The 18539-nt window shown below is 35.7% G+C and overlaps 1 protein-coding gene across 1 annotated transcript; it reads left to right on the top strand.

Moving 5' to 3' along the window:
* Positions 1-1908: 1908 nt before the first annotated feature.
* LOC133779196 (uncharacterized) lies at positions 1909-2514 on the top strand. The gene has a single exon (XM_062219187.1). It carries the CDS (start codon positions 1909-1911, stop codon positions 2512-2514), a length of 606 nt encoding a protein of 201 aa, XP_062075171.1.
* Positions 2515-18539: the final 16025 nt, after the last annotated feature.

Here is an 18539-nt window from a genome sequence, read left to right as displayed (position 1 = left end):
TCGAAAATTATACAATAATTAAATATTAATTAATTTTGTTAACTACAACTAATTTGTAATTAATTAATTAATTGCTATTATCATATAATTGCATATTTGGCCTGAATAACAAATTTCTTCTTAAATATGTCTTTAAACTATTTTTCCTTTCATATCAACTATTACATTGAACAGTGTTGATAGAGCCGCTATGGGGACCTATGGACCTATTATTCCAAGCTCCAATAAATTTGAGATTATTAATTAAACTCTTTAATTAAATAATCTTAATTTATTAATCTCATGATTATTCCACTACAATATATGAGACTGCACTCTTGTAATTATAGACATTTCATTTACTGAGTACTTTATAATCATAAAGCGTCCATTGATATAATCATTTCATACAACTTGACCCTCTAATGATGGTTCATAATTAATCATGAATAAAATTACCGTTTTACCCATTTAATTATCTCTTGTTTCCTTAAGTACCATTGACTCTACTAGTGAAGGTTAATTCATAACTAAATTATGAATTTGAGCTCAATAACCTTTCAGTCCCAAAAGTCAACCCTTAAGAAAACCATCATTCAATCTCTTGCGAGAAGGCATAGATTCCATATCTGTATACTATGTCCCCAGCCATCTACATTAATGAGTTCCCAAAACAAAAGTTTCTAGCATGATCATTATGACAGACCCTAACAAGTGAATCAAAGAACTCATATAACATAAACAAGAGTTCATAGTAACTTCAGGATTAAGATCTATTTGTATATGATCATCAGTTGATATATTTAATTAATACTTCGAAACGGTATTTAACTAAGTATTAATAAACATATCTGGTCCAGTTCTATATATTCTCTAATATATAAAGCACCTCCACTAAAGTGTCCTACCACACTAGTGATCCGAATCTAGATCACATGTATTCATAATACTAGTGGACCGTACTTGCAGTAATTAATCTAAAGATTCCATAACTTTATTTTACTACGAACTATTCAAGTTCATTTATCTCAAACACAATCCTCCCGTACCAATACGTGTTTGAGATCACATATATGAACTTTGGAATTTTCTTGATATTTACTTAATATTATCACAAATTAATATAGTCCATAAAATATATGCATAACAAATTCAATTCATTTATTTATTTCATAAAAACAATGTCTACTACATATGCTTTCAGGGCACATTTCCAACACTGGTTACCTAGTGCGTTACAATTACCAACCCTTGGGGCTAAACCACTATAAAATTCTTTGTATCGGGTCTCTTGCTTAAGCTGATTACTCCTTATGCCTGTCTTCCTGACCCCGGCCGCCTAGATACACTAATTAGGTCAATTTCGGTTCGTTTAATTCTTAGTCCATTGTATAAATTGACTCAGTGTCGTTGACCAAAACGCTGGTCAACAATTCTTAATTTAGTATCACCTTCAAGTCTCCCTTTGAGTCCCATGGTTTTCAATTTTATGCAAATCATATAAAGAAGACTTGTAATGAAGTGATTGATCAATCATAATATTGATCTTGTTAACTAATTGTATTCATAAAATGTTACTAGAAACAACACTCGCAATCCAATCATTCTTGATGTTAATAATATAAGTTTTATTAATATGTAAGGGTAGTTTAGTCTTTTAGCCTCTCAATATTTTGGCTATATATTTTGTTGCTCTTGTACTCTTTTTTTATCTCTTTCGTTATAATGAAAACCTAGCCTCCTTTTTTATTCCCTCTCAAATCTTCTTTTGTCTATTTTGCAAAATTATCATGGTATCAGAGCAATGTTCTTGAGTATCCTCTTTTTTTTAGGAATTTGGCTCTGTCTTTGGCTTTTATTTTGAGGTTTTCGCACCAATCTTGGGGATTTCGCACTTTGTTCTGTCTATTTGGATTTCGATTGTTTGTCATGGCTGGCGCAAAAGATGATTCGCTTCAGTCCATTAATGTGCAATTGAATGGGCAGAATTATTCGTATTGGCATTATGTTATGAATTTTTTTTTGAAAGAGAAACGTATGTGGGGTTATGTTTCTGGAACTTCCACGAAACCGAAGGACGATAAGGATGAGAGCTTTTCAGAACAGTTGGATCTTTGGGATGCCAACAATTCGAAAATCATCACTTTGATCAACAACTCGGTTCAACAATCAATCGGTATCCAATTGGCGAAATATGAGACGGCGAAGGAAGTTTGGGAGCACTTGGAAAGGCTGTATACACAGTCTAATTTCGCAAAGCAGTATCAGTTGGAGATTGACATTCGGACCCTTCAACAGAATAGCATGACCGTTCAGGAATTTTATTCTGCTATGTCTAATCTATGGGATCAGCTTGCTTTGACTGAATCAGCGGAGTTACGGGCATTTTCCCCTTACATTGCTCGGAGAGACGCACAACGTCTGGTTCAGTTTTTTATGGCTCTTCGAGATGAGTTTGAAGGTCTTCGTGGAACAATCCTGCATCGCAGTCCTCTTCCGTCAGTTGATTCGGTGGTTAATGAGTTGTTAGCATAAGAGATTCGCTTGAAGTCTCGTGTTGATAAAGGGGGGGCGGAAAAGGGGATTCTTCCTTCTCCGAATCCCTCTGTCTTTGCAGTTCCTCATCGGCCAGCCTCCAACAATCAACACAAGACTCAAGCCAAGGTTGGCTACGATGAATGCAGTTTTTGCAAGCAAAAGGGACACTGGAAGGCTCAATGCCCCAAACTGTTGAACAGGGTGCAATCACCGAATCAGTCTCCTCATTGGAAATCTGGCAACCAACCTCATCGATGTAATGCCCTACTTCCTTTTTGCCGTTACTAAGTGAGTTTTAAGACAAAACAGTGTGCAATGAACTCGCTAACCGAGGTTTTGAAACAAAAGTGTGACTAATTAAAAGTTAAGGCTGTAATCTTAGAAAAATGCGTTGTTTCAATAAAACTTCTAGTATTAAACATTTGGGATCCCAAAATAAGGTTTGAAAACTATTTACATCTTAAAATAAGTTTACAATTGAGCAGTTATAAAAATCATAGATTATTACAGCCATTTTCGAATAAACCCCCAACCAAAGCAGTCGGGCAGGCCAAACATGTACGCGTCGCTTCACGCTCTCCGTACTCATGGTTGGTTGACTCAGTCTTTGCCCTTACTGATAACTCTACAAAATAGAGTTATTTTACCATGTTTTACATGCTAATTGTTGCTTAGTTCATGAGTTTTTAATTAACTTATTAAGTTTTTATGTAATTTTTAATTTATTAGTCTTATTGTAGTTTTCTAGATTTTTATATGTTTTTATAGATATGTTATTATAATATGTTGTAGTTTAATTATTTAAAATTAGTATTGTTAGTTTGAATGCTAAAAATATGATTTTATTGAAATTAAATGTTATGTAAATTAAATTTTAATTAATGTTTTCATGGGAGTTATATGATATATTTTATTAATGAAAATATTTAATTTTAATTTAGTTTATAATTTATTGTGTAGGAAAATTATTGCCCTTGAAAAGCAAGAAAATCAAAGGAAAGATGGTAATTTTGAAAGAAAGTAACAAGAAAAATGGTGTTTCTCCAAAAGCCCAACCACGTGAGGCCCACTCTAGGCCCAACCCGTGGCCCCCCCTCCAACACCCAACCACCACATTGCTGCCATTTCCCTTATTGAGCCCAACAAAAATGCATTTTGTCCCTTTGTCCCCTATGACAAAAATGCCAACTTTTTACCCTTTTTCCTACACATTTTCACCACAACATCATCATTACACCCTATAATTTACCTCTACATACCATATTTATTTTATTTAATTAATCTAATCAATTTAATTAATTTAAATTGATTATTTTAATAAACTCACTTTGGCTATAAATATGGACTTTCAAGACCATTTTTGGTGTGCTTAATTTTTTGGTTACCATCTTTTTCTCTCATTTTCTCTCTACCATTCTCTCTTCCATTTGGGTTTTTCAAGAGCATTTTGCAAGTATGTATGTCATTTATTTTGTAATTTCTATTCTAGTTATGTGCTTCTAATCTTTTTCATAAGATTATTAAGATCATGATGAAGCAACTTGTAACTAGGTAATATTTATGTTGTATGTTGATTTCCCTTGTAATGCAACAAAGTCTATGGATTTTTCTTCTTCATATATTTCTTTCATCTTAAATATCTTGTATTTTAGATTGTTAGAACATTTTTACACTTTGTTCTTCATTAGTGCATAAACATAATATTCTTTGTGTAAGATGTGTCATTAAATTGTACACATCCATGCTTAGAACAAAAATATTATGTTTTGCCTTATAAATAATGTTCATTGATTTATTTGTTATTTCATTAGATTGATTTACACTAAATGCTTTGAAATTATAATTTTGAAAAGTGAAGAAAAATCCTATCTTTTTATAAGAAAATTGTGCTTAAAATTATAAATATTTTTGGAAAATGATAGTTTAAATTATTTTAACTATCACTAAAACTTGGGAATCAATATACTAATAAATATTATTAAACTTACATTTTGTGGATTCTAGTATCTTAATAATCTTTTCTTTTAATACTTATTTTCAACTCATTATTGGTTTATTTTCATTATCTTAAAAAGCTTTATTTTTCAATATTTCATTTTATGTTCATACTATTAAAACTTATCAATCTTTGGAACTAGGTTAGAATTTATTACTTTTGATTTAAAATAGTTTCATTTTCGATTTTAGACAACTCCTTTGGGTTCGACATCCTTGCTTACGATCACTATTCTATATGGACGATTCGTGCGCTTGCGATATATAAATTTTTAAACATACCCGTTTAGGGTCCATCACTTACCTGCAACACGGAGCACCCGTGAGCCGAAGCCCAGCAAGAAAACTCATGCAGTTCATAACATATGCAAAATATACAGTTAATCATATCAGATAGTCCACAGATAAACAAGTCAACCATTAGACTAAGCAAACACGGCCATGCCGCCCCAGAACCCTTACCACAGCCTGGGGTCTCGGTCCTCACCGTAAGGATCTCACATATATCCTCTGGGTCCTACCCTGACTATAAGCATCCCATGTGCTAAGTGTTACTTCTGGCCCCGCTGCCGTTCTCGGCCTTGCCGCCCTCGGCCACAGCCGTTCATTTCACTATAGACATATATAGCATAAATCAAACAACATTCAAACAAATATCAATTCATTTAAATCTGCACCCTAACATGTAATGCAATATAGGGCCGTGCCCAACAATCATCTCATCATGCAATATAGGGCCATGCCTCGCAATCACACTATGGGCCCACGCACTATCCTACGGGTGTTATAGTTTTCTTACCTTTCAATTCCATAGCTTAGATCACCTGACTCCTTGAGCACGATCCCACACGAGCCTTAGCGCACACCTAGGCACAAACATAGGTCAAAGTCAACACCGAACCCCAAGTCTGAATACCTAGCCTCGGGACCAATCCCGAGCCCCCGGGAAGTCCTAAATCCCCAAAACAAAGTGGCGGAATCGAGCCCCGAACCCTAGGTAAAAATCCCTCATCAAACCCCAAAAATCCACCTCTGTGAATAGTGCAGCGCTACATCGCTCTAAAGAGGGCGCTGTAGCGCTACAAGCAGAACACTCCCCCCAGAACAGGGGCTAGCGCTACAGCGCCCACTGACTAGCGCTGTAGCGCTAGTTGCAGCCCAGCAGAACCCGAAAATCGCATCTTGCGATTTCCTTCAACCAATTCAACCCCAAACTTGTCCAAACCTTTTCCAAACCCAAAATCAAGCTTATAAACACCTCTTACTCATCCCAAGCTTCCCAAGAACTCAAAACCCAAGCACATTCAACCCAAATCTCAAAATTCACCATGAACAACCCTAAACCCAGAAATTCAATCAACAACAAAGTTAAAAGCTTAGAATTCTTACCATTGATGCAAATTTCGACCTTGATTCAACCCTAGACCTCCTTAGCTTGTTCATCATCAAAGCTTGCCCAGAAATTCCCTAAAATTCCCATCAACTCAGCTCAAAACACAACTCAAACCATCAAAACCCTTAAAACTGAAATCTCTAAAACTTACCTCAAAAGTTGATGTGTTCTTGCCAAATCTTCAAGTCTAACCCAAGATCCTTGATGCTCAGCCTACCATTGCTCTCCACTAAGCTTTGCCCCAAGAAAAACGGAGAGGAAATGTGCAAGAATGCACAAACCGTTCCTTGAGAAAACCCCCCCCCCCTGTTTTCTCTCTTTTCTTTCTTTCCTTTTTCTTTCTTTTCTTTAGCATTCTCACTCTCTAATAATCCCACTCACTATATAAAGCCTTATAAAATCTATCTTTAAAAGCCAAATGACCAAAATGCCCTCCCTATTAACTCTAAGCCCTTTTGTCCAAATAGGGCCATTTTAGTCATTTTACCCAATTCCCGCTAATCCTCAAGTGTCTCTAATATTTCCCGTTGCTTTCCAACACCTGATAAACCACCAAATAAATATCCCCCATCATCAAAATAAATCTCAATCTATTCTCTGAATTCCTGCTTATACCCCCAGGCTCGCCCCGAGCCGGGTATAAATTCCCGCCATGACTTACTGCTAGCCTGCTCACTGGGATCGCCTCGAGTCACAAATCACAGATACACCCACATACCACTGTGGTCTCAACAATCATCACATAACAATGCAGTTATGCCCAACATGGCCAAAATTACAATTATGCCCTTCTAACACGATCCGGGCCTACATGCATACTAATACACATAGTCATGCATCTCAGATAAACAGATAGTCATATAACATGCTTTAAATCATAACCATGCATTTAATTCATAAAAATCACACATAAATCCCATCATGCCCTCCTGGCACGCTAATCAAGGCTGTAACGCCCTACTACCTTAGAGTCGTTACTAAGTGAGTTTAAAATAAAATCGTGCTTTTGACTGACTCTAAGTGGTCTCAAAAACCAAAAGTGTGGATAAATCAGAATTTAAGGCTGTACTCTTTAAAAATGTTTAACTTCATTGAAAACGTAAGTATAAAACATCTGGGATCCCAAAATAAGGTTTACAAAATATTTACAACTCAAAAATAGATTTACACCAGGTTAACTATCAAAAGAATGGATCAATACAGCCATTTACAAAATGCCCCCAACCAAAGCAGTCGGGCAGGCCGAACATGTCCGCGCCGCCCCCACGCTCTCCATACTCATGGCCGGTTGACTGACTCCTTGCTTCTACCTGCCACACGGAGCACCCGTGAGCCGAAACCCAGCAAGAAAACCCAAATAATACATAACATATGCAATTCATATAGCTGGCATAATTCACTGATAAATAGGAAAACCATCATAATAAACAAGCACGGCCATGCCGCCCCAGAGGCCTTACCAAAGCCTGGGGTTTCGGTTCTCACCGCGAGGATAACTCATGTATCCCTTGGGTCCCACCCTGAATATAAGCATCCCATGTGCTGTGTGTTACTTTCAGCCCCACGGCCGTACCCGGCCTACGCCGCACTCGGCCCTTGCCGTTCATTTCATTATAATCACACATATAGTACATTCGAATAATCATTCACACACATCATGATTCATTTAAGGTTAAACATTTGCACATAATACAATCTGGGGCCATGCCCTGCAATCACACAGTGGGGCCATGCCCTATTCTCAGGTGTTACGGTTTTCTTACTTGTGTCCCGAGCTTTCCGATGCACCACGGTCACGAGCACGGTCCTCTAGCACGAACCTCACCGAAATCCTAGTCACAACACACATAAAACACTTTTAATACTAACCAAGCCCAAGACCACTTCCCGGGACCAATCCCGCACTCCCGGGACCTCTAAATCCATAAAACAAAGTATCGGAACCATCCCCCGAGTCCCCGGGCAAAAGCCCGAAAAACTCAACTTTTTAGGCTGCCAAAATGGCCTAGGGCCGCGGCACACCCATCAAGGGTCATGGCGCCCAGCGACCTGGCCCCCATCCTGAAACCTCCTCGCGCCGCGGCACTCCTTCGCGAACCCAGATTTTCTGGGTTTTTCCTGCATTTTTCCCGAGCTTTAACCTCTCCAAATCACCCCAAACCAATACCTAAACCCCAAAACTCAAATCCAAACCTCAAATGAACAATCTAACACCATATAAACACTAGAATCAAGACCAAAACATCAACACACCCAAGATCCACACCTTTGATCTCAAATTTCAGCAACTAACCCAAAACTTAACAATGCTTAGCTTAGGCATTTAAATTCCTCAAATCAGAACAAAACCCAAACTTAAATATGTATAAAACCCTTACCTCAAATGGAGAATCCACACAAAGTCCTTGATCTCCTCCTAGACTCCCACTTCTCCTTCTCTTCTTCTTCTTTTCTTTTTGCTTGCCCTAGCTCTTCTTTCTCCTTCTCTTTCTTCTCTTCAATTTCTATCAAAGCCTCAAGTGAACCCAAATGCCCAAACCGTACCCCCTATATCCCAGCTGAGAATTTCATAATCCCCTTGCCAAAAGACCAAATTACCCCTTCCTACTAATCCTTCTAGCTAAACCTTCAAGGGCGCTTAAGTCTTTACACTTTCATTTCAATTCTACCACTTTCTATCTTAAAACTTGTTACCCACAGCAGTTACAAACAGTTACCCAGGTTACTCAATTACCAATAACTAACCACTCATTCTCAACTCAACTTTATAAGATTCCCGAAGTACCCCTAGGCTCCTCCCGAGCCGGGTACAACATCCCGTTGTGACTTTTAGACTAATTGGCTCACTAGGACCGTCTCGATGCGTGCATCCTGATAATAACACCACACTCACATGGCACAATTCACATAGTACAATTATCACAGTTATGCCCTAACATGGCCAAGTTACAATCATGCTCATTCTAAGACAATCAGGTCTACATGCATACTAATTCACATAGTCATGCATCTCAAATAATCAAATAGTCATATAACGTGCAATAAATCATAATCATGCATTAAACTTATTAAAGTCACACATAAAATCCCATCATGCCCTCCAGGCATACTGCTCCAGGCCCTTAAGCCTTAACACTGAATTTGGGTCGTTACAAAGGCCCTTAAGCCTTATTAGCTAATTTTGGGTCGTTACAATCGACCTCTTCATTCTATGTCTTCGAACATGGTAGCTATTGTTCCACCTGCAGATTTTGGAAGCACTCCTAGTACCTCGATTGATACACTCACAGAGCAGTTTCAGAAGTTCATTGCCTTGCAGCCACACGCCATGTCAGCCTCCTCACATGTAGAGTCCAAGAATTTTACTTAGCTAGTTAGATAATAGTAGTAATAGTAATGACTAGTAGTAGTTATAGTATGTTTATTACTGTGGATTTTGGTTCAAGCCGGGATTTAGTTGGAAACTTCTAGCAATAGTTATGGATTTTATAAGTTTAACCTATAGTTTAAGAATATTAATTATAACATAAGGTTTGATTAATATTGCTGGTTATTAATATGATGATTATTATAACCTAAGGTTTAGATAGAGCCAATAGGATTATGACACTTGTCATATGCATGATTATTAATGAATTATTATTTTAATGATAAAATAAGATAAATATAAGACTTAGTCTTCACCAGAATCTGTTAGGAGCATGATATTTATTTAGATATTCAGATATTTAGACTCACAATTTTATTTATTTGTGATTTAGATATTTTATTTATTTGTGATTTAGATAATTAAATAGATTTTTCGTAACTTTAGGGTACTATAACTTCCGACCTATTTGTGACCCAGTTATGTTATGAATTTCAAAAAATAGTATTTCTAAAAAGTTGTAGATAATTTAATTAGGTTTCTAATGGTATAAAGATATTCTAAATCGGAGTCATACAGCTCCAGATATGTTGATTTTACTATAGGTTAGTTTAGAGTTACGGGATTTAGAAAGTTAGAAGTTAGGATTCTATTTTAAATTTGGATTATAATTAGAAGATTTTTATTCCTTAGGATTTTATTTTAAATTTGAATTTAAATTTGGATTATAATTAGAAGATTTTTATTCCTTAGGATTCTATTTTAAATTTGAATTTAAATTTGGATTATAATTGGAATATTTTTATTCCTAGAACTCTATAAATAGGACCTAGCACCAAGCCTTTTCATTCATTCTTCAAGCATTGATCAGAGCCTTCTAGGTGCTAGTGAGACTATAGAGTGATAAACACTTGGGTTGGGGTTATAAGCTTTGTCATTCTAAGCTTATTAGACACTTGGGAAGTAAGGTTCATAGAGTGTATTTCGGTTTCGAAGTGTAGTTCGGTCATAGCAATTTCAAAGGTATTCCTATTCTTAGTTCCTTTTCTATATTGTTTCATTAGTTCTTATAGTTTTTCTCTACTCAATTCCTAACCCAATCTTCTCTATTCTTGGTTAGGCATCTAAGTTCTTCAAACTTGAGATTTCTTATTGGTAAGTATCTTCTCGATGGTTTAGTTCATTCCTCTTCATCTCTTTCTTTTAGAAAACTCACATCTCTATTAATGGTTTTTAGGAGTGTTCCAAAATCCTGACCTTGTTCTCATCATCTCGGTATTTTGGTAAGGAAAATAGGCTAGATCTTGTATGTTTGTATGATATGTTATGTTATGTTTTCTTATGTTTCATGGTTATGATTTACCCTACCTCAGATATTAGACAGGGGACGTAGATGGGTTATCATAAACTTACCATGTGATCTAACCTACCTCAGATATTAGAAAGGGGACGTAGATGGTTTATCACATGTTTTAATGACCATTAATAGTATAGTCTTATATGATGTACGTCTTTATAGATATATGTTATATGTTTATAGCTTATAGTTAAGTGTATGATTATGTTTCATGCTTGTAGTAGATTTTTCTTGCTGGGCATTAGGCTCATTCTTTTATGTTTATATGTGCAGGAAAATAGTTATGGCGGCGGAAAGATTCTTGGCAGCTTGGGGATGTGTATTGAGGCAGGATGGAATCGGTGGGTTGCGCGTTCGATTAAAGGATGAAGTTTTCTTTTTCTTTAAGTTATGATTTCTATGTATTATTTTTCCGCACTCAATTTTGTAACCAATTTATTTAAGTTATATTTTGTTTTCAAAACAATGGGATCCCATATCCTAAATGAATTTTTATGTATTTAACCTTTACTTTACAGTTTTTAAATAAAGTTATGGTTATTTCATATGTACGTTTTCTTAAGATTAGTATAGTAGTCATTAATGGTCCAAAGTCTAGAATAGTTGGGTCGTTCACACAACGCGACATGACGATCAGTCAATACTTTGCCATGACGATGAGTCAACCTCTAGATAATGAGCTTCTCTCTATCACACAACGCGACATGACGATCAGTTAATACTTTGCCAATATAAAATCTCTTTGTCGCGAAATCTCTGCATTAGACTCCATTGCTGGTATGTCAGACTCCAAAATTAGAAGAATTATTATTCATGGATTAAAAGATGAATATAGAAGTTTTATTGCTGCAATACCAGGCTAGCCAAGCCAACCTTCTCTTACTGAATTAGAAAACTTGCTAGCTAACCAAGAAGCGTTGTCTAAGCAACTATCTGGATCTCGATAAAGAGGGATGGAGAAGCACTCTTTAATAGTAATAAGAAAGGTCGACCCCAACTGTAACGCCTTACTGCCTTAGAGCCGTTACTGAGTGAGTTTAAAATGTGCAATTAACTCGCTAGTCGAGGTTTAAGGACAAAAGTGTAATTAAATCGTAATCAGAGTCATAAATTTGAGAATAAACATTTCATTGAAAAATTATAAAATGTTTAACATTTGGGATCCCAAAAACATTGTTTAGAAATATGTACAACTAAAAATATAACCAGAGTCGACTAAACGACAAAATTTAAGTTTAGTACAATCATCCCCCAAAAGCACCCCTGACCGTGGCAGCCAGGCAGACCAGACATGTACGCGCCGCTCGTCACGTGTAAAGAACGCCCTAGACTAATACTTACAAAACATTCGCATAACATAATTTATAAAAGAATACCATCCATTATTAAAGTCTCAGGGGGACTTATTTAAAATCATGCAAGTTGGCGCCATAAGTTTAAAATAAAACATAGGTTTTTATGCAAAGTTCAAAGAAAACCAATTAAGTTAAATAACAGAGTCCCACTGATAATTTAGGAAAAAGTCCCTTAAAACAAAACATAATTTAAATGGCGTTCTACGTTGATCGTTTTATCGTCCATAGGATTGCCCCACGCCATACACCCCATGATGAAAGAACTCCTCACGTCACCACGCGTGCCATAGAGAAAACCTATTTGCTACCTGGAAGGAAAGTAAGGGGGTGAGCTAAAAGCCCAGTAAGGAAGTACAAGCAAATAAGCAAGTAAGAAAAACAACAAACAACCAAACACTAACGTTCATCTAAAACATCATGGTATATCATAACATAATCGTAACATTTCATCATATCATAACATAAATATGACATATCATCATATCATAACATAAATGTAACATTTCATCATATCATAACATAAATGTGACATATCATCATATCATAACATAAATGTAACATTTCATCATATCATAACATAAATGTGACATATCATCATATCACAAACATACAACATACATGATGAGCATGGAACGCTAGTTGTCCATGTCACCCTATGAGGTAAACAGGAGATCACTGGTCCTTGAATAACCTCGGCGCGTCCGCCCTAGGAGTCACGTCTCAATGTCCTTAGTAACTCGTTCGATGTATCTGACATCGAAATCTGTTTGATGTATCTAACATCGCATTCTGTTTGATGTATCTAACATCCATACACATATCACATTCAACAGATCATCACATTAAGGCATTCATAATTTCATAACAGTTCATTCATATAATAGCCTTACCATTCATAGCATAAAATCATAAAATCTATCTAACTTCCTTACCTCAGGTCCAAGCTAAGAATTTCACAATCTTTCAACGAGCCTATATCATAATCAAAATAACGTTTCTTAGGTTCATAAAATTACTATTTTTCCCTTCCACACAACTCATGTGTGCATGGGCCATGCACTCATGATAACAGTTACACTAAACATGCAATTATCGCCAAAAAGAATAATGCTCGTTCTACCCATTTTACTAACATGATTGTTTTATAAAAATCACATAGTTGAATAATAATCATGATTTTGGACGTAAAAGTTGATTTGCATGTAACATGCATACGTGGGAACATTGCGTAATAAAGACGTTTTCAAAAACGATAATTCTACATTTCTTTTATTATTTTAAAATCAATAGACATATTACATGCTTTGTTTTTCTTAAAATTTCTAAGTTGATTAAATTTCTCAAAACTTTATTTTATTTTATAAATTTATTTTATTTTAGCTCAAAATAAAATATGTGACATTTTCATTAAATAAATATTAATTTACCAAGAATTTCCCAACAAGCTTGGATTTAATTAAAATACCTATTTTAATATGTTTCTTTAGAAAAAAATATTTTGTCATTGTGTTACATAAATGATGTGAAAAATATATTTTAAGTGTGGAAAAATACATTTTGATTTAATTTATTTAAGACTTAGTTTTTAAGTAGCAAAAATCCATATGTGACAATTTAATAACAATTGTTAACCTTTTTAAAACAAACTTTCAGCCACCATTTATTTTATTCAAAAATCACAAATAAATAGAGTCTAAATATTTTTCTCAATCAAAATAAAGAAAAATCATTATTTAACAAAATATGCATTTATACCATTAAAATATCATTTTTCAATGTTACCATAACTTAGAAAAAATAATTTATTCCAAAAATTACTCAAATTCATTTTTAGTGAAACTTACTTCATATTTTATTACAAAATTCCAGCAACTATTATTATCATTAAAAATCACCATATTCAATTTTATAAACCCATATTTTCTCAAAATTCAATAAAAATTCTGTAGGAAATTAATTGAGTAAAATATCATAACATGAGACTTAAAATCCTTTTTTAATTTCATAAAAATTAACATATTTATCAAGAACATTATTTATGCATGCAACTCATCTTTTTATCAACTTTTACCAAATTATTTACAAAAAAACAGCAAGCTTATTTCTTTATAAAACTCAACTTTTGTCTCAAAAATTACATAAAATCATATATGCTTAAAATCTCATTATACTCTTATAATATGCATGATTCTAATATCACTAACATATTCACATGAATCCTTTTAAAAACCATTTGTTGCAATTCCATGAAAACCAACAATACACTATCAATAAAATAACATATAGTAATTTATAAGCACCATATTCACATATGCCTTATATTAACCTAACATGTTTCTATCATTATTTCATGCATCTTATAATTTAATCATTCAAAATATAACATGCATCTAAGCAAATTTCATGATCAAGATATCAAGATTTCCATTTATTCTCTTACCCATATAACATAGGTCCTAAAACATGGATCTAATATATTGTAAATCACACAACATATCAAGAACACCCTTGGGTGTGCCTAGGCCGAAATCACCATACAAGTATTCATAGATTATTACAATTTTTTATGCATAGCAAAATCAACATCACAACCCTTAAACACAAATCATACTCTCACAAAATCCAAATCCTATACATCAATCCTACCAAAATCAACCATTAGCACCATTAACAAAACCTCATATACAACCCACCAAAAACAATATAAGGGCTAAGAAAAGGCCATTACCTCTCTTGATTGTAAAATCAAGAACACAAAAGATCAATACCCAAACTCCACACCCTTGTTTCAAGCCTAGGGTTTTTATGGGAAAGCCACCATGAGGAGAAGGAAGAACCCAAACACACACAAGAAAATAACACAAATCAATATCATATTATCAAATAAAGAGATTATGCAAAAGAGAAAACAAGAAGACATACTCTAGGAGGGGTTCCTCCTCACCTTCTCCTTCCTTCTTCCTTTCTTTCTTTCTTCCTCTCTCTCTCTCTCTCTCTCTACACGCCACTCTCTCTCTCTCTCTCTAGGTCACGGCAGCCACACACACACAAGAGCAATGGCTCTTCTCTCCTTTCATAGCCCCTGTATCACAAATCCTCCCATAAAGTCTCCCCTAACACAATAAGGTAAGTTTCCATTTCTCTTTTATTTCTCTTAATTCCTCTTTATTTTTAAAAGATATAAAGGAGTAAAAATATGATCATGCCTATCCCCAAATGATCATGGTCTTCAGTTTTTGATTTTTACCATCTTAAGGAAATTATTCCTTTCACACTAGGTCACACACCCAACTCCCTATTTCCCTTTTCTTTTCTTTTTTTTTTTATAAATAAATTAACCTAAATAAAATCTAAAATAAGGAAACATAAAATGTGTAGAAAATCTACACATGTGCACCATGCTACCATGCACTAGCACACACTAAATCACTAGGGTGCATTACTATCTATCATGCACCTTAGTGCATTCCACCATAGCTCACATAATTACCTCAATTGTCACACTTAATAAAATGTAACACTAATAGTAAAATAACATGTTACACAATTATTCACTTATTAAATTAATTAACCAAAACATTTCTAACAATTAAATAAAATAACACACAATCAAATAAAAAAAATAATCAACCAAATAAAATAACAACACTTAAATAAAAAAAAAACAATTTATCACACTTAACATTTAAATCAAATAAATCACAAAAATTTAAATAATCTAAAAAAAATATTTTGGTGCACTACATCACGCTCACCATACTCAAGGCTGATCGACTTTCCCCTTGCCTTTACCTGCACCATAGAGCACCCGTGAGTCGATGCCCAGCAAGAAAACCCTCACAAGCAGATAATAAATGCACATCAAACACTTAACATAAAATCAAGCCTTCATCAGGCTATACACATACGTCCATGCCGTCCCAGGCACTTTACCAGGCCCTGGGTACACGATCTATACCGTAAGTATATCGCAGGTATCCCTTGGGGTCTCGCCCTGGCAACTCGCACTCCGCGTGCTAAACACTGCTCCCGGCCCCTTGCCATTCTCGGCCTTCGCCGTTCTCGGCCTTTGCCGTTCCCGGCCATCGTCATTCCATCATTTATATACACACATAATATAACTAAACATATATTTAAACATATATAAATACAATCAAAGGGCCATGCCCTGCAACACAGTTATATAAGGTCGAGCCCTAAAACTTAATCATATAGGGACGAGCCCTGGAACACAAGCTCTATGGGAACAGTAGTTTTCTTACCTGTGTCCCGAGCTTTCCAAGCACCGATGTCCCGAGCATAGTTCCCTAGTCCGAGCCTCGCCGAAACCCTAGTCACAAATCATTAAAAATTTCCACCCAACAAGTTCTAATCCATTAAATAGCTTTGGGTCATAATTCTAATCTCCGGAATGTTGAATTCTATCAATATGGGTGATAGAATCCATCCCGAGCCTTAACTATTGAATTCCCGAGCCTAAGACCTCTTAAAAACCCAAAAATGCACTGAGCGTCGCGGCCCTAAGATCCCATGCCGTGGCCCTAAGCTCAACCAGAGGCTCAGTGGGTTATTGTGGACCAGTTTATCCCAAGTGAGTTCACTTTTACTAGCAAGGATGAATAATGCAGCTGATTAGTAATCAGATCTCTGTGTGAAAGAGATAGAGTGCCTTCATGAAACTCAAGGTCTATCTTATCAGATGAAGACTCTACTGTGACTTTCAGGTTTTGGAAGGATTAGGAAGGTGACGAGTATATAAATAGAATTCAGTATAGATTATTACTCTCAGACTGATGGTAAATCAAAGAGACAGGGTTATCCAATTATTATTGGAAGAACATCTTATAAGATGAATAAATTAATATATATATATATCTAGATCCTGAGGTGGTTCAGGGGACTATTGAGATTATCAAAGGTTGAAGCTTGGATACTCACTTCTCAAAATAAATGAAAAAGTGCTACTGAATTGAAAAGTAGGAACATGAAGTTCCAAGTAGGAGATTGTATCTTCCTTAAAAGTATCACCATGGAAAGGGGTGAGGAGATAAGGGCAAGTTGAGCCCTAGAGTAATTTAACAGTTTCAATCCTGGATCATTTGACAGTTTAAATTCTGGATAGGACTGGTCAGGTTGATTTTGAATCAGCCTTTTCTTTGGCACTGTCAGCTGTATACAGTGTGTTATGTGCATCCATGCAGTGGACATGGGTTGAAAGGAGTTCCTGAGTTGAGTTATAAGGATCTGAAGGTTAAGTATTCCGGTAGGGAATAGCCAGTTCAAATTATAACAGAAGTAATAAGGTTCTGAGGAACAAAGTGTACCTTGGGTTAAGGTATGTTGCAGAAACAGTGAGGTCAAGAGAATGACCTGGGAATCTGGGATCAGTTGTGCGGAATTCTTATTTCGGGCAGTATAGATAAATTTCGAGGATGAAAATTCTGTAAGGAGGGGATAGCTGTAATGTCTCAAATTTCCTAATAAGGTTTAGGACCTTGATTAGGAGGCCGGGAGGGCCATAATTGATTTATTATGATATTTAATGATTATATGCATGTTTATGTTAATTATATAATTATATGATGGTAAATGCATGCATATGGGTTTATTTTTAATTATAAGGGCATTTTGGTAATTTGGCCCGTTGAGGGCGTGATTGTGTATTTTCATGCATGTGGGTGAATTATAAATAATACCACATTATATGTGGATTGGTTCGAGCCATTCGGCATGAGACGATCATGGAATGCAAGTTTTCGGTCTAGTCATAACGGGATTAAGTTCGGGGCTCAGAGTGAGTCTTGGGGTAATTTGGTGATTAGAACGTTGCCGGGAATTAGAGGGTAACGGGATATGAATTATTGGTGTTTGAGAATATTGAGAATAACGAGAATTGGAGGGTGTTAATTATAATTACGAGATAGGCAGGAAAGGACGATTTTACCCTTGGGAGTCTTTAGAAGCCTTTATTTGACCTAGGGGAAAAATGGTCTTTTCCCTAAGATTTATATCAGCCCTTGAGTTTAGAAGGCTGTGGAATTGTTGAAAACAGAGTATCCTCATCTCTTTCTCTCCCTCTCGTACATGTTCTTCCCTCCTTCTTCCTTTCAATTTTTGAGAGCTAACTTGAGGTAACACGCTAGGAGATCAAAGGTGGGGGCTTAAGACTTTGGTTCAATCATTGAGGGGAATCTAAATCAAGCTTGAGGTAAGAATTCATCCTTGAATATAGGCTATACTCTGTTTTTCCTTATGGTTTTTCAGTTGAGAATATGAGGTGTTACTGGTGGGGATTAATGGAAGTTCTTGAGTTTGGTTGCTTGGGTTTTGATGAGGGTGTGATGTAGATGAAGTTTGGGGGTTGAATTTGATGTTTGGGATTTGTTTGGAGGTTTGTTTTTCAAGGGAAATCGCAGGGGAGAAGACCAGAAAAGTTTCTGGTTTGCTGATGGCGCCCCAGCGCCATTCCTAGCGCCCCAGCGCTAGGCAGGGCAGATTCTGGGGTTCTCTGACTTTGGGGCAACGCCCCAGTGCTAGTGTATTTTCCATCAAGCT

This window comes from Humulus lupulus, chromosome 5 (assembly GCF_963169125.1).
Source record: "Humulus lupulus chromosome 5, drHumLupu1.1, whole genome shotgun sequence".
Lineage (NCBI taxonomy): Eukaryota > Viridiplantae > Streptophyta > Magnoliopsida > Rosales > Cannabaceae > Humulus > Humulus lupulus.
This window is presented reverse-complemented; position numbering and strand designations above follow the sequence as displayed.

Excerpts from the sequence above, each read along its gene's own strand:
- LOC133779196 (XM_062219187.1), top strand. The coding sequence starts at position 1,909 with ATGGCTGGCGCAAAAGATGATTCGCTTCAGTCCATTAATGTGCAATTG.